Source organism: Microtus oregoni, unplaced genomic scaffold, assembly GCF_018167655.1.
Source record: "Microtus oregoni isolate MIOR12 unplaced genomic scaffold, Mior012 000000F_ref0000247, whole genome shotgun sequence".
Classification (NCBI taxonomy): Eukaryota; Metazoa; Chordata; class Mammalia; order Rodentia; family Cricetidae; genus Microtus; species Microtus oregoni.
In genome coordinates this window covers 63,975,539-63,996,324 of record NW_024543059.1, presented here as the reverse complement: position 1 = coordinate 63,996,324, position 20,786 = coordinate 63,975,539, and the positions used below count along the sequence as shown (strand labels likewise).

At 36.9% G+C, this 20,786-nt stretch overlaps 1 protein-coding gene across 9 annotated transcripts in view; it reads right to left on the bottom strand.

Annotated features, from left to right (window-relative positions):
- Nucleotides 1–20,786, bottom strand: part of Pdlim5 (PDZ and LIM domain 5) — a 162,157-nt gene that overhangs the window by 102,719 nt on the left and 38,652 nt on the right. For all 9 annotated transcript variants that reach the window (XM_041659869.1, XM_041659960.1, XM_041660048.1 and 6 more), the window contains exon 3: nucleotides 11,512–11,663. In XM_041659869.1, the coding sequence (XP_041515803.1) occupies nucleotides 11,512–11,663 (152 nt within the window). The remainder of the gene's footprint in view (nucleotides 1–11,511; nucleotides 11,664–20,786) is intronic.

Sequence of the window (20,786 nt, the reverse complement as noted above, 5' to 3'; positions counted from 1 at the left end):
GTTTCTTCCAATTCTAAATGCTCTAAATCTATGAAGATACATGGAAGTGGTCATGCTTTTTCATTCAACTGAAAAGCTACCTCATAAGAAGAGGGTATTAAAGCTGCTGGACCTCATTCAGCAGTCTATTCACTGGGACTATTGAGTGAATGAAGGAGGTGATGGTGCTGTCAGATTTTTTTTTTTTGTAGAGCTTTGTGAATTTATTCTGTAAGCTTCTAATTAAAATTTTTCAAACAGCATCAACTCCTTGCTAGTATTACTGATGCAACTAAATTTTTAGTAAGTCAAATTACTGGAAACTTTGTTTCCTTTGAGATATATTTAATATCAAACTATTTATTGTATATTTTGAAGAACAAGCATCATTTGAAACACCTGTACTTTTCAATTTCTATATTTAAAGAGACAGGTGTTGGGTGGTGATAGAGCATACTTTTAATGCCAGTACTTGAAAGGCAGAGACAGGAAGGTCTCTGAGTTTAAGGTCAGCCTGGTCTGCAGAGGAGTTCCAGGACGGCCAGGGGTACACAAAGAAGCCCTGCCTCAAAAAGCCATTAAAAAAAAAAAAGACAGTGTAGTAATATAAGAAAAATAAGTTACATTAGGGAAAAAGACAGGTTGAATCCTGGTTTGTATACACATTAACTATTATAAGGTAGCATCTGTCATAAATGTTAATAATAAGATTAACTGGCTAATGTATACTATGTTCTTAGCTCAATACCTTGGAAAGACAGCTTACTTCTTTAATATTCCTCACTCAGTGAATTCTTATGCTACACTAAAAACAATACAAAGACAGTTTCCAAATATGTTCTCCCTTACAGTTCAGAAGAAAAACCAACATAAAAGTTCTTAGAAACACAAATATTGTTACAATTAATATAAGCATTCCCAAATGAATAAACAAAAATGAAAGAACTTCTCTATACTATTAAAAATAAACAGTAAACATCACACAGCAAGGGAATTTACATGCAAAAATAAAAAACATCACAGCAAAATTCCACAACTAATTTTTGATGCCTTAGAACAATTCTTTGACAAATTACTGTAAACCAGGCTTCGCATTAGAAAATGAAATTTATACCAACATTATAGAGTATTTGAAATCTGGAAAAGACTTATTAGTCTTTATTTTAGTAGGTCAAAGAGATTTAAATTCTTAAGTGAGTCGGTAAGCTAACTTTATCTTCCAAATACAAAATCTTTAGATTTTAGAATCAATTTGACAACCAAAAATATTTTCAGATAGCAAAAACACATGGGACTAATAAATAATTTATTATTTCAAAGTCTGGTGTACATAACATAATTCCAGTAAAACAAAAGAATCTGGAAAGTCCCTTGCGTTCATTGTTACAAGATGAGTTTCCCAGGAAAACAGTACAAAAGAGTCAAGATAAAGGGAACTCGACTTTAATAGGAGGACTTTAATTCAGAATAATCAACTGAATGCCTAATATAACATGAAAACAGACCCTTACTGAATTACCCCCCCCCAAAAAAAAACCCTAAGTTCATATTGATTTCAGAGAAAAATTGCTACTGGGGATCATGGAAGAAAACAGTAATTATAAAAAAGAACCAGAGTCGCCAGGCAATGAGTTATAAAGCTGACTTTTTTTTTTTTTTTGGAAAATGGAGGCAAATTTAGACAAGTTTGACAGTATAATACTGTTTGTGTATTTGTGTCTAAAGCCGCCACTCACTCCTTTTTACTTTTCATCTCCTATAAGCCTGCACTATTTCAGTCTTTCCAACTATAATAGCAACAGCAGCCACTGGTAAACAGTTGGGAATGGCTTGAATTTCAACTCTTTCAAAGGCTCCTTAAGCTATGGGCAAAGATGTTTATTTGGAACTCAAAGGAGACTGCTGTAGTTAAACATAGAAGAATGGCCAGTCTGTCTCACTACTAACTTCCTATGAAACACTTCTAAATGTATCAGCCAATAGCAGCAAAAATTACTGTATTGTAAAGCGTGGCATTCTCTACAACTCAAGGCAGTAACTACATAGCGAGTGTCTTCTGTTTCAACCAGAATGGCAGGCTGAGAACCCTCCTTTCCATACAGTAAGAATGGGAGCGGCTCTTTTCACCTGAAATCTCTACTGCCTCTTCTACATGAGCACCTCCAGGAAGTCTTTCGTCTGAACAGGATCTTGTGCTCCTTGAGCATGGAGCACATTTTATGACTTATCCCAATGAAAACATTTCTTTGTTTCTTAAAGGAAAGAATTACAAATCGCTATCTATCCTTAACTGCCAGGCATGAGGTAAAGCTGGTGAAAAAGTACATTTTTAAATGAACGCTGACATTTTCCAACTAAATGTTAGTATTAATAATAGTGTTGACAAACACTAGATATTAAAACAAAATTATTTCTAAATACTTCATAAAAGCACAATCCAGAAGTGTGAAGTTAGAAAGTTACTTGAGTTCAATGTTACCTAAGAAAATACAAATGAATTTTGTATTCCATAGAAAAGTAAAAAAAAAATAGGAAAGTGAAAGAACAAACGTCACTTTCTGCTCGTCTTTCCATCTGAACCGCAGTGACAAAGAACTCGCTCTACGGCTCCTCTAAGGAGAACAAGAGGACTCAGCAGAGAAAACAAGGTGTGTCCTGGCTTCTCTTTGCATCACTATTTCTCCTACCAAATGGGACATAAACCATTGGTGAGGACGACAATCATAAACCAAAGCAGCAGTGAATAAGCAGCAAGCACAGTGTTTGCAACCATACACTCTTTGGGAAGGTTTCAATTAAAAAGGCCATTTGTGTGAAAATTAAAGAACCCTATCTTCTAATATTCGCATCTTCCTTTCTCAGAAGTGCCTGCCAGCTAAGTTCTTTCATTTTCTGTTTTCCTGCAGTTACACCCATGTTTCCAAGAGACAAAACAAACACGACTTCCATGTAATTTTACAGTGGACACCACATTAACACGCCTCAATTTAAGACAGAGAAAAGGAGAAAGAAATACCTGATTTTTTGTAGGCTCTTTCTATATATTGTTGCGTTATAATAACTCTGTAAAGCAGGCACTATGTTGCCCATTTACAAATAAAAAAACAAGTCTCTTGTTTTGTTTTGTTTTGTTTTTCCAGACTGGGTTTCTCTGTAGCTTTGGAGCCTGTCCTGGATCTAGCTCTCGTTCTTTAAATGTATTTACTAGGGTTTTCCCCTAGAGGTTTATAATAACATTGAAATTTTCTTCTTCTGAACAATAAATGACAACATGCTTAAAACAACTGCACACTTTCAAGATGTGAAGTTCATGTTACCAAGTTTGAATATGGTCAGATGGCTCAGTGGTTAAGAGCACTGCCTGCTCTTCTAAAGATCCTGAGTTCAGTTCCCAGCAACCACATGGTGGCTCACAACCATCTCTAATGTGATCTGGTGCCCTCTTGAGGAAGAGATCTGGTCAGTCGTCCTCATCAACTTAGACCATGAAATCCAATATATGGACAAGTCAACAGAACTGCCATATACTGGCTGCCAATCCATGCTTCAGCATTGCCAGGGCATAAATTTCAACTCATTCACTATTGATAATTCAACAATTGAACTACATTGAACTTTCATGTTTATTTCCAACAATCTTTATCACTACTGAATTAAAGAAAGAGACAGATAAACAAGATGACATACATTTTTGTCTATGTCTCACTAATAATAACTTTTCTGGTTATATTAAGCAAATAGTCCCTTAAAAGATACTTTCTAGTTCTAGAACACATCTCTACTCATAGTAACATATAAAAAGCCTACTTAAGCCAGGCAGTGGTGACTGGTGCCTTTAATCCCAGAACTCATGAGGCAAAGCCAAGCGGATCTCTATGAGTTCGAGGACAGCCTGGTCTACAGATTTAGTTCCAAGACAGCTAGGGCTGTTACACAGAGAAACCCTGTCTCGAAAAATAAAACACTAAAAAATAGAAATTTAAACTTTAATACAGAAATAATAATTTAGCAAAACAGTCAACCAGGGAGAAAAAAAAATATATTCAAATTTAGAATGGGCAACCAAATACACAGAGTCACCACCCAATACTCCATCTAACGGCTCACTAGCCTATTTGTCTGTAGAGTCCTTTTAAACCAAAGGATGTAACTGGGTTCTAATCTCTACAGAATACTGAACAGTAAGAGAAATGAAAAGTACTCTTTTCAGAGAAATGCAAGTGTTTTCACGTGAAGGACTCAGCTGTTTCTACTGTGCTTCTGTGACACCTTTTAAAATATACATGAGGAATTCATCTAATCACCGAACTCATTGCTACAACAGTAAGTCTTTAAGTCTTTGCTACGACAGCCAGGCATGGTGTTACAGGTCTGTGATCCCAGCAAGCTAAGGAGGAGGATCCTGAGTTGAAGCCAGGCCTAGACTCCACAGTGAGACCCTGTCTCTTAAAAAAAAAAAAAAAAAAAAAAAAAAAAAAAAAAAAAAAAAGGCAAGGAGGGTTGAGGTATATAGCCTTTGAAATGGCTTTATTAGGCGAATCAGATAAACTCTCTAAACTATGAAAAGTGGGCATGCTAACACCGACCTTGACTGCACTGACTTAAGCACAAAGTGGTTGCGCATGAAAAGTCAAACAAAGTTGCAGAACAGGTACCAGGAAGACATGTGAAGTGACAAGAACAAAACAGGCCCTGGCTTAACATTCTTAATCCAAATACTGCAGATACAGAACTGAAAACATTTGATTTTAAAAACAAACCAACTTTGTAACTTTCTAAAATCCTACCTCCATGCTCTTAGTGAAATAAATGTGGAGCTGAACCAGTACAGCTTACAGTAACAGGGTATTAAGCAATCCGGTAAAACAAAACAGAAAATGACTAATAGCTTCAGTCTGGTTCAAGGCTACTTTCTCTTTTTTTCTTGTAACTCAATGTGCCTGTTAAATTATTCCAATCTGTCATTCATTAATAGTAGTTACTGGACCACTGACAATTTTTGAGGTTTTTTTTTTTTTTTAGGATATAGACCAAAGAGGCAGAAAAAGGGTACACCAATATTTTTCAAAATTCAACTCTTCTAGACCTTTCATTTCCAATCAGATCAAGTTATACACTAAATGAAATTTGAAGAAGAAAAACAAAAGGCAAAAAAAGAACCTCAGACATGCCACCACGAATGAAAAACAAGGAAGAACAAAAAAGTCATACATGAATTTTTCCATGATTCCAACAGGCCTAATGAAAAAATAACAAATAAGGATGAAAGTGTATGCTACCCTCTGAAGATGAAGTGCTATCTACAGCTCTATCTGACGTGCCTTTCACCTCCAAGCAACTTTGCTATCCTGGCACAATGGAAGAAGGCCCCGGTGAAGAATGCCCAATTTCCTGATTCTCTCGGCCAAGATAAGCAAGAAAGCTCTAGGGAACTTACCCTTTACAGTTGAAAAACCAGAACAAAACCCAGACATTTTACTGCAAAAATGGGATTTTGAAATCATGTATGTTCTCGTTTTATAGTCAAGAAAATTAAGTACCAGTTTAGTGACGTTCCCCAAATCATACAGTAAGTTAGTAGCAAGTTTATTATTAATGCCCCATGTGGAGAATTATTGTAATGTGAAGCAGTTTAAAGTCTTACTCATAGAATCTAACTTTATTTAGCCAATAGTTACTTAAGAGCACTGGAGTGTAATTTTCTTTACTTGTCAACTGAAATAATGCTATTTTAAAACTGATTTACTTTGACTTAGATAAAAACAATAAAGTGAATTTGGCATTTTAAAATAATCACTTCTATTTGCCTGATTACTCTAATTGGAGAAGTAATTTTAAGTAGAATCTCATAATGCAGTGTAATATTCTTAAATTAGTTTAAGTCACAAACACACAAAAAAATGAATAAATAATTCACCCAGTTCTGGGAAAGAAAATTAAAGTCTCTCATAAGTTTATACATTCATATCTACAGTAGAACAAGAGTCAAGTGTGATTGTTTTAGGTTATTACAGAAACACAGTGTTTACCTTATTATGTGTTCCAAAACTGGACAAGATATGGAATAACAACTATAGACCAATCCTATCAAATAAGAATTCTTTCGTATTCTAAATTTTAAATTTTATTTAATTTCTAAACTTTATTGTATAATAACTGAGTTTTAACTTTATGATGAAATTATTTTTTAAAAATACACTTCAAAAATTAGTGAATGTATAATATTTAAAGCCAAAAATTTTTAAAAATCAACACACAAAATTGCTGATAATGTTTTGAATTGTGATCTCTCTTACAGACACACACGCAGTCATACATGTGTGCACGCATGCTCTGTAGCATCTTGGCTAGAGGTCGGAATCTAGCATCAAGTGTCTTCGTTTAGTTTTTGTACACTGCTAAGCAGAAAAGGGCAGTAGTTCCCTAGTAAGACGTGAGAGAAGCGTGATGTCCTTCCCTCCAGCAGCCTCTCTTTCCATTATCAAAGTCACTTATCTCTCATACTCTGCTCTAGCAGTTAGAACTTTATAGACATTTTCATGGATTTTACTTCCATAGAATAAAAAAATTAACTTATATTTGCAAACATGTAATAACCCCCAAAGCCCTACAGGTTTAGCTATCTCTGCCCACTTTTTATACTCTGACTTCGCCTTTCTCCTATGGCCTTCACTTACAGTGCTCTGAAGAACTAATATCTGTCTTGTCCTTCTGCCTCAGTTAACAGGAGCCCCGAGGCCCAATAAGCTAGAAAAGCTCTCCTCACCACAGTTTTAAATAACAACCCCTTTGCCTGCACTTTCTATGTCCCCTAAATGCTTTTTTTTTCCTTATTGGTGCTTATTTCAACGAATGTATTATACACTCAGTTTTCTTGGCTTTGGTCTGTTTGCCCACTGACAGTACTGTAACGGAAGAGATTTTTGGGAAGTCTGTTGTGTTCACTGTTCTGTTCTCAGCATCTACAATAATGCCTGGATTATAGTAAAGTTCAATAAATATTTGTGAAATAAATAAACAATTCTAAGTTTGGTAAGTAATGCTGACTACCAATTGATTCACTGTGTATTTAAAACACTAAAGTATACAATATGTTATCATCAAATACAAACAGTACAAAAAGCATGGTCTTGCTTTCACAAAGTCTAAACAGAGAAGAACTAAAATGTATGGGATAATTAGCTTAACAACAGACAGCGCTAGGTATGACTATTAGCTATTTAGGTTTATTTGTAAATGACTCATGAAATTAGCCTGGATATTTCAGATTGTACCTAGTATGCAATTAAATGCATATACTGTTTCCTTCAAGTTCGGGGGGGAGGGGGAGGAAGAACAGGTTGCTGCAGTAAGAAGAGATCACAGACAAGGTGCTAGTGAGTTTTTATTCAACTTGACATGCAAACTGGAAAGAGAAATCCTCAATTAAGGAACTGCCTCTGTGATGGTTTGAAAGAAAATGGTCCCCATAGGCTCCTAGAGAGTGAGTGGCATTCATTGGAGTTGAGCCTCTGTGGGAGGCAGTGTGTCAAGGGGTGGGCTTTGAGGTTTCAAATGCTCAAGCCAGGCCCAGTGTCACTCTCTCTTCCTGCTGCCTGCCAATTTATAAGTAGAACTCTTGGCTTAGCTTCTTTTCCAGTAACAAGCCTGCCTGTGTTTTCCCATCATGCCAATCATGTACTGAATCCATGAACTATAAATCACCCCAATTAAATGCTTTCCTTTATAAAAGTTGTTCTGATAATGGGGTCTCTTCACAGCAATAAAATCCTATGAAAGACAGCCTCCATCAGACTGCTGACAGTGCCACCCCGGCAGGTGGTCCTGTTTGTAGAATAAAGAAGGCTGAGCATGTTGTGAGGAGAAAGCCAGCAAGCAGCAGTCCTTCATGGTCTCTGTTTCAGTTCCTGCTTCCAGGCTCTGGCCTTGAATCTCCATCCTGACTTCCCCCTGTGATGGCCGTAATCTGTGGGTCAAATAAACCTTTCTGTCCTGGAGTTGTTTTGGATCAATGTTTTGTCACAGCAACCGGAAAGCAAACTAGCACAGCAGGAGATGAAGCTCCAAACAGGTTTTGTAGACATAATAGCATAGGCATTGGCAGCAAACAGACAAAAAGAATTTGATGAGGCAGCAAAAAGACATGTGAGAAACCTCTGTCAAACAGAATGGAGGGCGCTCACTAATGAGCAATAGTGATCAGAGAATACAGGCCAACCCTAATAAAACGAGAGCATAAGCTTCTAAGCAGAGGCCTCAGGTGTGGGCAGAAACCTTACAATAGGCTGCTGCCAGGCCTGTATCTCAGCACACCAAAGCCCTAGGGCTTCCTTCATTGCTCCTAAATGCTCAGGGCAGTAACTTTCTGTGGAACAAAATTAAACTACCTTTTAACCCTCCCTTCCTCTCCTAGCTCCTCCAAGATGGCTACCCACCAAAAACTAACACAGGCAAAACAGGAAAGCAAAGCCCAGCCAGCTCCCTGATTCAAGGCAAAAAAAAGTAAGCTGCATTTTGTTCCCCAGCTTCCTGCTAGATCCAAGAATGCTGTGGGACAATGGTCATTTATTCTGTCACTTGTATTATTTTTTAAAAAATGCTGATTGGCCAGTAACCAGGCAGGAAGTATAGGCAGGGGGACCAGGAAGGAAGTTGAAGCAGGGCAATGAGAACAAGAGAATTCTGGAAAGAAGGAAACTCAGTCTCCAGTTGTGACCCAGCCGCTGAGGAAGCAAGATGTGACTGCCTCACCGAAAAAGGTACCAAGCCACATGGCTAACACAGACAAAAATTATGGGCTAATATAAGTCATAAGAATTAATTAATAAGAAGAGACTGAGAGACTGGGCCAATCAGTTTATAATTAATGTAAACCTCTGTGTGATTCTTTGGGACTGAATGACTGCAGGACCAGGCAGGACAGAAACCTCAGACAACACAAGAAGGTAGGTGGTATCCCTATGAAATCACACCTTTGTCCAAGTGAGCTCCTCCTGCCTCCGAATCCTGCTCCACTCGCTGTCTTGTAAGTAACATTTAAAAGGAGACTCTTATTGGAAGAAGTCTTATTCTCACACTCTGATTCTAGGAAAATAGGACTAAGGTGAATCTGCATAGAATATTCCATATTCACAAAGAAAACTGTTTATTAAAAAAGGAGTCCCATAGCAAAATACCATTGTGGGTAATTCAGTATGGAAGAGCAATTAAGAACAGTCTGACTGGTAAAAAAGCAGTTAATGACAGTACTCAAGTTCAGAATATTTGCTGGGATACAAGAAAAAGAACTGAAAAAGAGATGGGCCGTAGTTGGAAAGACTCAATGACAGTTTTTCAGTGTTGTATTTTCTCTTTAAAAAGCAAAAGCACTTTTTCAGTAGAACTGTCAATGTTATGTCATACACTTTGAAAAATATCCATATTAGGCCTGGAGAGATAGTTTTGTCAACAAAGTGATTGACACACAAGCCAAAGGACCTAGCTGACCCTCCGAACTCATGAAAAAAGCCAGGAGTGATGGCCCATACTTACAATCCCAGCACTGGGGAGGTAAAAACAGGCAGGTTAGTCCTTAGAACTCCCTAACAGTTCAGGTAGGTCTAACAGATGAGTACCAAGACAACGAAAACTGAAAAAAAACAAGGTAGGTGGAACCTGAGGAATGAGAGTCGAGGTGAATCTAACTTACTTACACACACACACACAGAGAGACAGAGACATTGCACATACACACATGCACACATTAATGTCATAAAGCGCTCATATTATACAATATATATTTAGGAACATGAAGAAAAATTACAATTAATTAAAACAGAAATCTAAAATTCTTATATTCTGGGTCCCTGAATCTCAATGTTGGAAAAAAAAAAAAGATAAAATTCAACAGAACAGAACCCCCAAATGTTTATAATATTGAGCTGGTTTTATGTTAGTCAGATTTTGTGCTTCCGTAGCTTTATTAGAGCTAGTAGCAGACGGCTGGAGTTGGAAATGCATCCAAACAGGGTAACATCTGGTTTTCATCTATTCTTATGAGACTCAGTGTTTTCAAAAGAAAACAAAGTACTGAATCCTGGTTTATAAAAATAAGGAATCTAGTGTCTGGATTATAAAATAAAGAGGACAATGTGAAAACAGGAAGGCTGGTATTAAAAAATGATCAAAGCCCACAAAAGAGCTTATGCAGATAAATGAACTCAGTTTTAGGGTGTAAGAAGTAGCCATCATCATATGTATGTGTTTTATACTCTTGATATCTCAGACAAACTTAACTACTGTTTCCCTTCAAAATCAAACTTGGCAAAAACGCCTGTGAAGAAAAATGTGTATCTTCATTTAATCAGTAATAATGCTTATGTTGCATGCTTCTATAGACCAGCAGTATGAAAAGAAAACATTAGCATTAGACTGGTTTTATTATTCACAGATTATCTTTCCATCGATTAAAACGTACAGCTATCAAAAATTTATGTATGTATAACTGCTGATTCAGTGGTAGCACTGAAAATTTTTTTTGCAACTTACAAAAAACGCAAAGGTTCAATTGGTTAGACAATCATAACACAACAAACTAGATCTATAAGTCTAAGTAACTATAAGTACTAAAAATTTTCCTTGATGCCAGGTGGGGAGGAGGGTCCTGCCTCCCCGAGATGATGGGACAGACTGAGGTGAAGTTGTTTCAGGGGTAGGTATGCTATCACCCACTTAGGGAGGGCTGGGGGGTAATAATCAAAATATATCGTATGCATGCATGAATTCTCAAAAAATAAAAATACTATTATTTCCTAATAGAAGTCATTAAAACCAGGACTTTATGACCTGGTAATGATCAGGCTCCATCCTTATACATAAAGTTCAGAGGCTGATTCTCCTCCATGCTAAGCCAGAGATGCTGCAGTGCCTCTCACAGTAAATATGAGACAATAACAGGGAGCTCAACTGCATACACCGCTGATCCTCGTATCCACGCCTGATTCAGCGTGGCCAACACTGCTTCTAACAGCACTGGGATACAGTGACTGCAAAGCAGGCCCATGGTTGGGATTCTCAAAACACGGGCTTATCATCATCAGTAAGTGTACAATTTATTGTTGCAGACAGAATACTTTAACAACAACAAACAAAAAGTCATAATATTTAAAAGTCCAGTCTTAATAATAAAGGTGAAAAGACACTAGAGAAAGTCAAACCATACCATAAAGGCCCTACCCTAATATATTGCTCAGAATAAGAAATATTTATCCTACAGTAAGAATTCTTAACCTGAGCCCTACTGAAAGTTTTTAAGAATTCTTGAATTCTCAAAACCATACAAGCAATGTTCATGAAGATGTGGATGATATGAAAAATACCTCAAAGTTTTCACCAATTCACATGCTGCAGGAATATCCAATTGAAGAGCCACTATACTTTTTATTTATTTACCTGAAACAGCAGTATAGAAACTTTTTCTTGCATAGCATGAATCAAACATACAGAAATAGTTTCTCAGGGTTGAGTTCTCTCTCAGCAACAAATTCATCTTACCTTTGCAGAGTCATATTCAAGGAGCCTGTACAACCCTTAATCTTGTTCTGGGCTTCAAGATGAGTCATTCCATGTGCACTAATCCCATCAATGCTGAGGACCACATCGCCTATTCTTACATGCGCTTGTGATGCCTTGCCACCATCTTTCAACTGCAATAAATAAACGCTATTAGAAACATCACTGTTTATAACACAAGAACACTAATGTAGATAAAATTACACTTTGTTAATACAAAAAAAACTGTATTAATATATTATTAGAGCAACATAAAATTATCTTGCTTGATAAAAGAAGTTACATTGAAATGGTTGTCATGCTTTTTCTTAAATTATTAAAAACAAACAATATTCTAAAATATTCTAAAATGGTCTCTTATAATTTCGTTATTTATTTACTATGCAATAGTAGTGTGTGATGGTTAAGAAACAGAAAGAGAAGCAAAGTATCCATGAAAATTTTGTGTTTTAGCAAAAGAAAAGGAATAAAATCTAAAACAAAGTATTAATTTTGTTTTTTTTTTTGGTTTTTTTTTTTTTTTTTTGGTTTTTCGAGACAGGGTTTCTCTGTGGCTGTGGAGCCTGTCCTGGAACTAGCTCTGTAGACCAGGCTGGTCTCGAACCAAAGTATTAATTTTAAACATAGGTTTTGAAACTCTTTAAAACTGTTGCATTTCTGTTTGCACACACACATGAAAGGAGGATCTTGGCATCCTCCCTCTCCTGAGTCCAGCTTACATCCGCATTTGCGGATTAACTTCTGTTAGATCACAGGGCCAAGTATCTTTTCCACTGGGTGTGCTTCCTGCTCTAGGCGTCTAACAGAAAGGAGAGGAAATGCATTGATTTGAGACTGCCAGACTTTTTTGTGTATCACAATCCTTAACCCCCAGTGTTTCTTTGGATACTCAATAAAAACGTTTGAATGTTTACATCATTTAGTTTGATCTCCTACAAGCTGCAAATATATGTGCTTCACTGCCTCTAGAAAGTAAATATAAAACTACAATATGTAGAAAAACAATGCAGTTTTCATAATAGATAGAAATATGAAACAAATCCCAACAAAAGGAACCATTCTAACCATGACAAGCTCAACATTCATTAGTCTAAGGAGATTATTATGATTATTACATTATATAGGTGGCGAAAGATAGATGGACCATGACAAAATCAAAAAGTAACCAGTATGATGTTATAGCGATCCTATTTGAGACAATAAAAATTTCCAATAGACTGTGACGGCAACTACATAACACTATGAATACAATTAATACAGCCTAATTGTACACTTAAAAATACTTAAGTAGCTAGCTCTTAAGTTAAAAACATTTCCCATCATCATAGTATATTTTTATTGACTTTTATTGAGCTTTACATTTTCTCTATTGCCCTCCCTGCCTCTCCCCTCCCCTTCAACCTTCTCCCAAAGTCCGTATGCTCCCAATTTACTCAGGAGGTCTTGTCTTTTTCTACTACCCATGTAGATTAGATCTATGAATGTCTCTCTTAAGGTCCTTATTGTTGTCTAGGCTTAAAAAGAAATTTTGTAAAAAAAAAATACTAATTAAAACAAAGAAAGAAAACAAAACAAACTCTTAGTTTAACAAAAACTGAGTGCTGTATCATATAATTTGAGACAAAAAAATAAATACAGTACATTATGTTCATTTAGGTTTTCCATATTATCAGTTTTCAAATTATTTCCTTAAGGCAGACATATCCCATTGCACAAAAGTAATCATTTAGATCTAAAATTCAAGAAAACTGTGCTGAGCAATAAACTGACAAATATGATATTTCATCGTAACCCAGCATTTCACTAAGCATGCATTCTACTAACATGATTTCACTGTGCTAAATAATATGTAAGCTAATGTAATGTATTTCCTTTTATTAATTTAAATATAAAAGAAAACATTTACTCAAGATTAGAAAATACATTAATATTCATCTCAACTGCACAAAACTAGATTATAGAAACTGTGAGGCACATTTACACAGGAAACAGTTGTTGAGACCAACCATGCCATTACTTTGTATGTGATATTTTTTAAATAATTTGCTTATTTTTATTTTATATATATTGGTGTTTTGCCTCGAAGTATGTATGCGGGAACCAGTTTCCCTGGAACTGAAGTTACAGACAGATTTGAGCTGTCATGTGAGTGCTGAGGATTGAACCTATGTCCTCTCAAAGAACAGCCAGTGTTCTTAACTGCTGAGCCATTTCCCCCAGCCCCCTTGTATGTGATTTGGGGAGGTCAATTCACACATTTAAAGGATTGTTACATGATTACATGAGATAACAGCTTGGTAAAGGCTAGTTATTACTATTCACTAGACCTTAGACTGCTGTCACGAGAACTGTGGAAGTTACATAAATGATGATCTTAAGGTCTTCGCATCCTACAGCTCTTAAAGTTCATCTATATGCAAACTACCATTACAAAGTTACAGGTCTCATCACAAAATAAAAATTAGCCCAAAATACAAAGGGACAGCTAATCCCTATTAAAATAAGCAAATACATTAAAATTCATAATCCAGATGATGAAGGCAACCATAAATTAAACAGCTCATCCTATACTTCATGTTGGTCAAGGGGAACAAGCATATAAGTAAAATAAACAACCAGAAATAGATATTCAGCTCAATTACCTCAGCATCCTCACACACTTAAAACACAAGCAGGGAAGCCTGTGGCACTTGTTTTAAATATGCTAAACAGAAACAATCTAAATACTTTCTTTCCAGAACTTATACAAAGGAAAGACATGATGCAGAAAGAATATAATGTCAAAACAGGATCAATAAAACTTTTATACTCCCTGGCTCCATATGCCTACTATGTGGTAAGATCCTAGCGTAGTCTCAAAATGTTCACAACTGACTTCCCAGCATTCTCTCAGGCCTGTCTTTATCTTGCCCTTACTTTTAGGTTATAAAACATAAAAATCTCATACAGTTTCATGAATTCTATCTCTTTCTTGAGTACCACACATAGGAAAATAACTAAATGTTGTTGGTCCTATTCTTTTCCTTTTCTGACCACACCCTGATCATCTTCCACCTCAATCTCACCTATTATCTAGTTGCACATTTCAAAAATGGTGGTTGCTGAGGTTTAAATATGGTATGGATGTATCCCCAAAGATCTATGTGCTGAGATTTAATCTTCATTGTGAAACTTAACCTGACTATGATGTTTGAAGTTGAGCCCTTTGTGATTAGGATTCAATATGGTCATTAGGATAGGGCTCCCATTATAAAATCCTGGCGGATATAAAATGAACAGAAATGGAGTCTGCCCAGCCACTCCTGCCTTCCGAAGTGACATCCTCTCTGCACAGCATGGGGGTTTATTAGAAAGAATGCCATCACCACATGTGGCCGTTTAACCCTGGACTTCCAGAATGGTAATCCTAAATAAAACTGTTCTCTATATAGCTCACACACTGTTACAGCACTATTGGCAAAAGGAAAATAAACTGGCAAGTTCTGGAGAGAAACTAAAAGCACAGGCATAATACCCTGAAATGTTTGGGGGCTCGGGGATGTCAAAGGCTAACAACTATTTCTGGGCCTGGGTCTTTATTTGTTTAGGGTCACTGTTGTCCCATCCTAATCCTTATAATTCATATTAATCTTTTATGTACGTGTGGATACATCTTAGGAAGCATCTACAGTAGTAGGTTTTCATATGGCTTCTCTGAAGTCTTTAGTGTCACTTATCCCTCCCAGTTTCCATCTTCTAGCCTGTCCTCCCCTCCCCAACACCAATTTATCCCTCCCTGTCCATAATTTTCTTTTAAGACCTTACACCAGTGCCTTTTCCTTCCCTTAAAAGAACCCATCATGACCCCTAGTGATTTCCTGACCTCTGGGAGTATTCCAAATGAAAAGCACATACCTAACATTCATAAATGAAAGAAAACATACAATGTTTATCTTTCTAGGCCTGGATTATCTCAGTCAGGATTTTCTCCAGGTCCACCTTTTTACCCACCAATTTTACTTTTCTTACTAGCTGAGAAGTAACTGTAAATATGCCATATTTTCATTTTCTATTCATCAGTTAGTGAACAGCTAGGGTCACTCACTATTTATAGAGTTCATCTTTTACAATGTGTAAGAAAGTCTGAAGAGCTACATTTATGTGAAGTAATAACTATTTCCTGTCACCAGTGTGCCCTGTGGTGTTATACAGCAGTCGCCCGCCCTCTGTAAAGACACAGTGTAGGAATACACAGCCATCAGAGGTTCCTGAGTCAAGCTCAATATAAATCAAACTAACGACAAGGAAATGCTTCTCCCTTTACTCTTTCTAGCCATCTGTCAGCACTGTTAGCCAATTTTCTGTAGAATTAATTGTAGCTACATGTTTCTTTAAAGATTCTTCACTATCTGGTCTCACTGAGGTTGCTAGCTAACGTGGCTGCACACATTGGGACTAGCTCTGAATTCAATTCTGCTTGCCAGCACTGAAAAGGAGACAATACAGGACACTGTGTGCTAGGAAATCAGTATCTTTACTTAGAGGGTAAGGGTCGATCATCACTACTCTATAGGAATAGGTGAATTTTAACCCATTATCTGTAATTATGCATTACATTTTCCTCTTAAAAAGAAATGCAGACTTCACTAAGTAGAGAACAGAGATGGCCTGAGGTATGTGGAAAACAGAATGAGAGTCGTGGGCTTCCCTCAGCTCATCTTATTTCACTGGAAATACCCAACAGTAACCCTTCCTCCAGCACTGTAGGAGGTAGCTCATGTGTCTTTTACTGTTCTAAGAAAGGAGGGAGTCATAAAGCAAATAGTACTATTTTGAACATCAACTGTGAGAAACTTCAGGACACCCTTCAATATTCTTTATTGCTGTCAGGTACTCTTGGTCTGTTCTGCACCTGAGAAAAAGAGCTTCCAACTGGTTGAAGGACTTGGTACATTCATGCATTACTGAGCACAGGCTTTGAAGAGAGACAATAAAGAGTCCATATTCACACTCTCTTTGCTGGTTGTGTCACCTGCCCTAACCTCTCTAAGCTCCAGCTATCTTTGAAAATGATGAGTAAAATTCTGTATGCCTCCTGGAGCCACTTACTGACAACCATAATGCTAATACATGTCAAATCACACAATAAATTTTCTCTATTTTTCTTATAAGTTCATATGATTAAATCTTATTATTCATATTGGTCAGATCTGCTTCTGTCTTTTCCTTCCCTTCCTAAAAGAAAGGCCAACTATTCCTTTCCTTCACTCATAAGTCTGTTCTGAAATATTCTTTACACTGTGTGAGGATTTGTCACTGTGATTGGTTTAATAAAAAGCGAAACAACCAGTAGCTAGGCAGGAGATATAAGCAGGGTTTCTGGACAGAGAGAGCTCTGGGAAGAAGGAAGACAGAATCTCTAGACCAAAGTTAGGGAAACAGAATGGACACTACAGAATAAAGGTAACCGAGACACGGACAGGAAAAGAGATTTAAAATACAGGTTAATTTAAGTTATAAAAGCTAGTTGGACAAGCCTAAGCTAAGGCCAAGCTGTCATAATTAATAATAAGTCTCTGTGACATTTTTTGTGAGCTGGTGTCCTAATGGAAAACCTGTCTACTGTTGTCTTTCCTGGTCTACTGGAGCATCTTCCTGTCCTGCTTTCTACAACCCCAATCAGAGCTCCAAACTCCATCACCACAGTATGGTGATAACTTATCACTGGCTTCACGTAAGAATTAAGTGCATCATTGTACCAAGAGGCTAACAGATTCTAAATGGATGCCGGGGAAGAAACCTTGAGTAAAAGGTGAGAGAAGGATTAAAAGTAAAGCAAAGCATAAAACACGGAGGAGAACATAAAACAAGAGGGTACTTATCACAGAAGCTGAAGAGGGAGCCAGGACAACAAGGGAAAGGCACCCAGGGACAGGAAACACACCTAACCTTGTCTCTCAATATGTATCCACATACACATACAAACTATGTAAGTTAAACAGAAATCCTTCACATCTTGATAGATGTTGGAAAAATAACACTATATAAAAATGGCTATAATTAGTATGATTTAAAGCCAGTGTTTCTATAGCTATATTTATATCATTGAAGTTAAGTAGCTTTTTAATTTATTTAAGAATTTTACGTAATAAAAAATTTTATGCAAGAACCTAAGTAAACTTAAAAACTACAAGTACCTAAACTTTAGCTCTCTTGCAAATACATTGTTCTAGTAGTGTTTGGTCCACAAACTGTTTAAGGGAAGAGAAAAAAGCAGCACTGCATCTTTATACAATTAAATAAAAGAAAACACCTGCGACAGGCAAACTACCAAGACAAGATGGATCTCCCGCAGATGAGGGTTAAAAGACTATCTTACCGCTAAAAAGTTCCTCATGACTTCTGAAGGCTGACACTGCCCTGTCACCCCTACCCAGCTAGAGCTGCCAACACTGGAGGACACCTTCCTCACAGAAACAAAGCTTCCACTTAAAAAACCCTACCAATCCACTCTGAGCACAGACCATCCATGCAGTCTACCTCCTAAGAGTCCCCTCGACAGTGTTCTACTCAGCTGCTTAACTGTGCAAGGCCTGGCTACAGTAGAGACTTGGTCTTAGAATTCTCTAATGAAATTTACGTTTCCAAATTGGAAGACATGCTCAACAAACAAGTAAAAACCTTTTCTTCCTTTAACTGGAAACTAAGTAGCAGTTTAAAAAGTCAGAAAACACCAGCACAGATATGATACACAGAAAATATGTAAGCCCAAGTTCACCGTAGAAATCTTTAAAATAGGCATAACAACACTTTGACTTCAGAATTTCACTAAACATAGCAGTTATTGTTAGTCTGAAGCAAACTAATTTTGGAAAGTGTCCTGTAATGAAGACAGCATGCAGGGAGACATATACCTACACAATGAGACATTACCAAGCCCAAGCTTTCTGCCTTCTGCATATTTTCAACAAACTCGGAATGCTTGGAAACACATGACCCTAGCACCACCAGTATGGCAGGAATGCCAACAACTCAGTAAACGTAAAAAAGGAACAATAAATATGATAGTTCCAGAAAGGAACGCTAGTTTCCCATGTCAAAAAACCATGAGAACCAAACCATGGGAAAATAAAAGCTAGTGTTTTTCTAATGCAATTATGAAAACCATATTTGAGGGGTTGGGGGGGTGGTGGTAAAAAGTTCTATCTATCTGATGAATAGGATTTTCTTGAGGCAAAAAATTGGAAATTTTGGGATTTTTAATCTAATTAATAAGTAAGGTTTAATTTTGTTTTAAAATATATATATATTTTTTTAAGACAGGGTTTCTCTGTGGCTTTGGAGCCTGTCCTGGACTCGCTCTGTAGACCAGGCTGGTCTCAAACTCACAGAGATCCGCCTGCCTCTGCCTCCCGAGTGCTGGGATTAAAGGCGTGCGCCACCATCGCCCGGCTTAAATATATTTTCTAATATGCACTATATCTCTTACAGAATTTAAAAATTGAATCCAAAACCATGGGTCTAGGGTGGAAACTTTCTAAGAACCTGTCTCCAGTGCATTTCCCAGGTCGATACTATAATGTAGTTTGTTCCCGCATCAACTCTCAAAAACATGCAAGAATGTAAAAGGCCATTATTTATACCCGAGAACTTGTTTTCTTGCCAACGATGAGTGAATGACACCCTAGCATCAATATCGCAATAAAATGCCAGGTGTTTTATTAGCAATTAGAGGCTAAAAAGCCAAAAGAAGCAAAGTAAAAAGTAAATGAATAAATAAAAGATCATTAAGTATTGCTTTAAAAAGAATTCACTGAGGCTTTTTTCAAATCCCAACCTGCTTACTGTCACTCTAATCTTTATTACTCTATCTTACACTATTACAGTAGATTACTTCATGTCTGTCTTATGTTATTGTATAATGTCAGTACATGAAGTAGTCTTCAAATGCTGCTAAAGGATTTTTTTAATATGACTGTCACTGGTTTGGAAGCTGTGATGGGGTGGCTGTGGTTTACATACTGGAAGACTGCTGGTCCTCAGAGGGCCTCCTGTGAACCCTCAGATTCCACAAGAACAAGTTTAGAGCAAGGCTGGGCACAGCCCCCTGCTTCCCATCTTGTCACATGACTTCCTACTACATACTTACTCACTCACCACATGATGCCATCTACCACATGGCTACCCAGACAAGAAGGCCTTCACTAAGATGTAGCCTAATCCTGAACTTTCATTCTCCAAAACTAATCCAAGTATGCTGATATTGGCTTAGAAAAGGACTATATTTTCCTTCATTTGTTGAAATAGTTTCTTAATCTATTCTACCAAACCCAAAAAAATATAAGCATACAAAGGTTCACTTTATTTTATATCCTACAAATTTAGGCTCAAAGATTTAATGTGTTTCAAGACTATGAACTAAATCAAATTCTGACCTTTATAAAATACCCCAAACCAAAAATCTTGATACAGCAATAGAAAGTAGACTACCAGATGGCTAACTGATTGTATCCCTTTAAAGCTTGAGCTTGCTTTGTATTTGATGCCTTTTTCTTTTAAATAAAATGATTTGGCTCTTTATAGGCTGGAGCAGGAGAAAGGCAGAGCTAACAAGCAATCCCTGACATCCTCACTGAATAAAAAAATAAGACTCTGACTCATGCAAGCACTTTAACTATGGGTTCTGTCTTTTGGTTTGTGAGTCAAACCGTAAGCAACTTTACCCAAAAGTTAGGGGAAAATACCTTATATGGAAGCAGCAAAGAGAATACCTCAAAGTATGTGTCAGTATGAATTACAAACCAAACAGAGGTGAGCCAGTGCTTACGTCTCTAGCCTATGCAGTTCCTGAACCACCTAATTCAAACACAAGACCTATGCTATTACCGGCTCACTAGACACCACTTCTTATTCTATCCCACCACATCCAAATAAAACACACGCGTCTTCTTAAGTTGTGCTTTACTTCTGAAATACTGCATTAGTAGTTGCATTTTATAGCCAATTTGTGTGTCTATGCCCAAAGATTTCATGCATTTTGCAATTAGTATGTAAACATCAGTCTACCAGAAATGTAAAGGTTTGGTTGTTTATAAGAAAAATGCACCCACTAACATCTCATAAGTAAGTAAACTTGTCACAAATAGAAAAACCAGTGTTCCTATCTGGAATAATTAGAGAAAAGGCTTTTTAAAAAATCAAAAACAAAGTCACAATTAACATAACTTAAAAGGTTAAACAGAATTAATGAATTCCAGCTTGCCCTGGAACAAATTAAA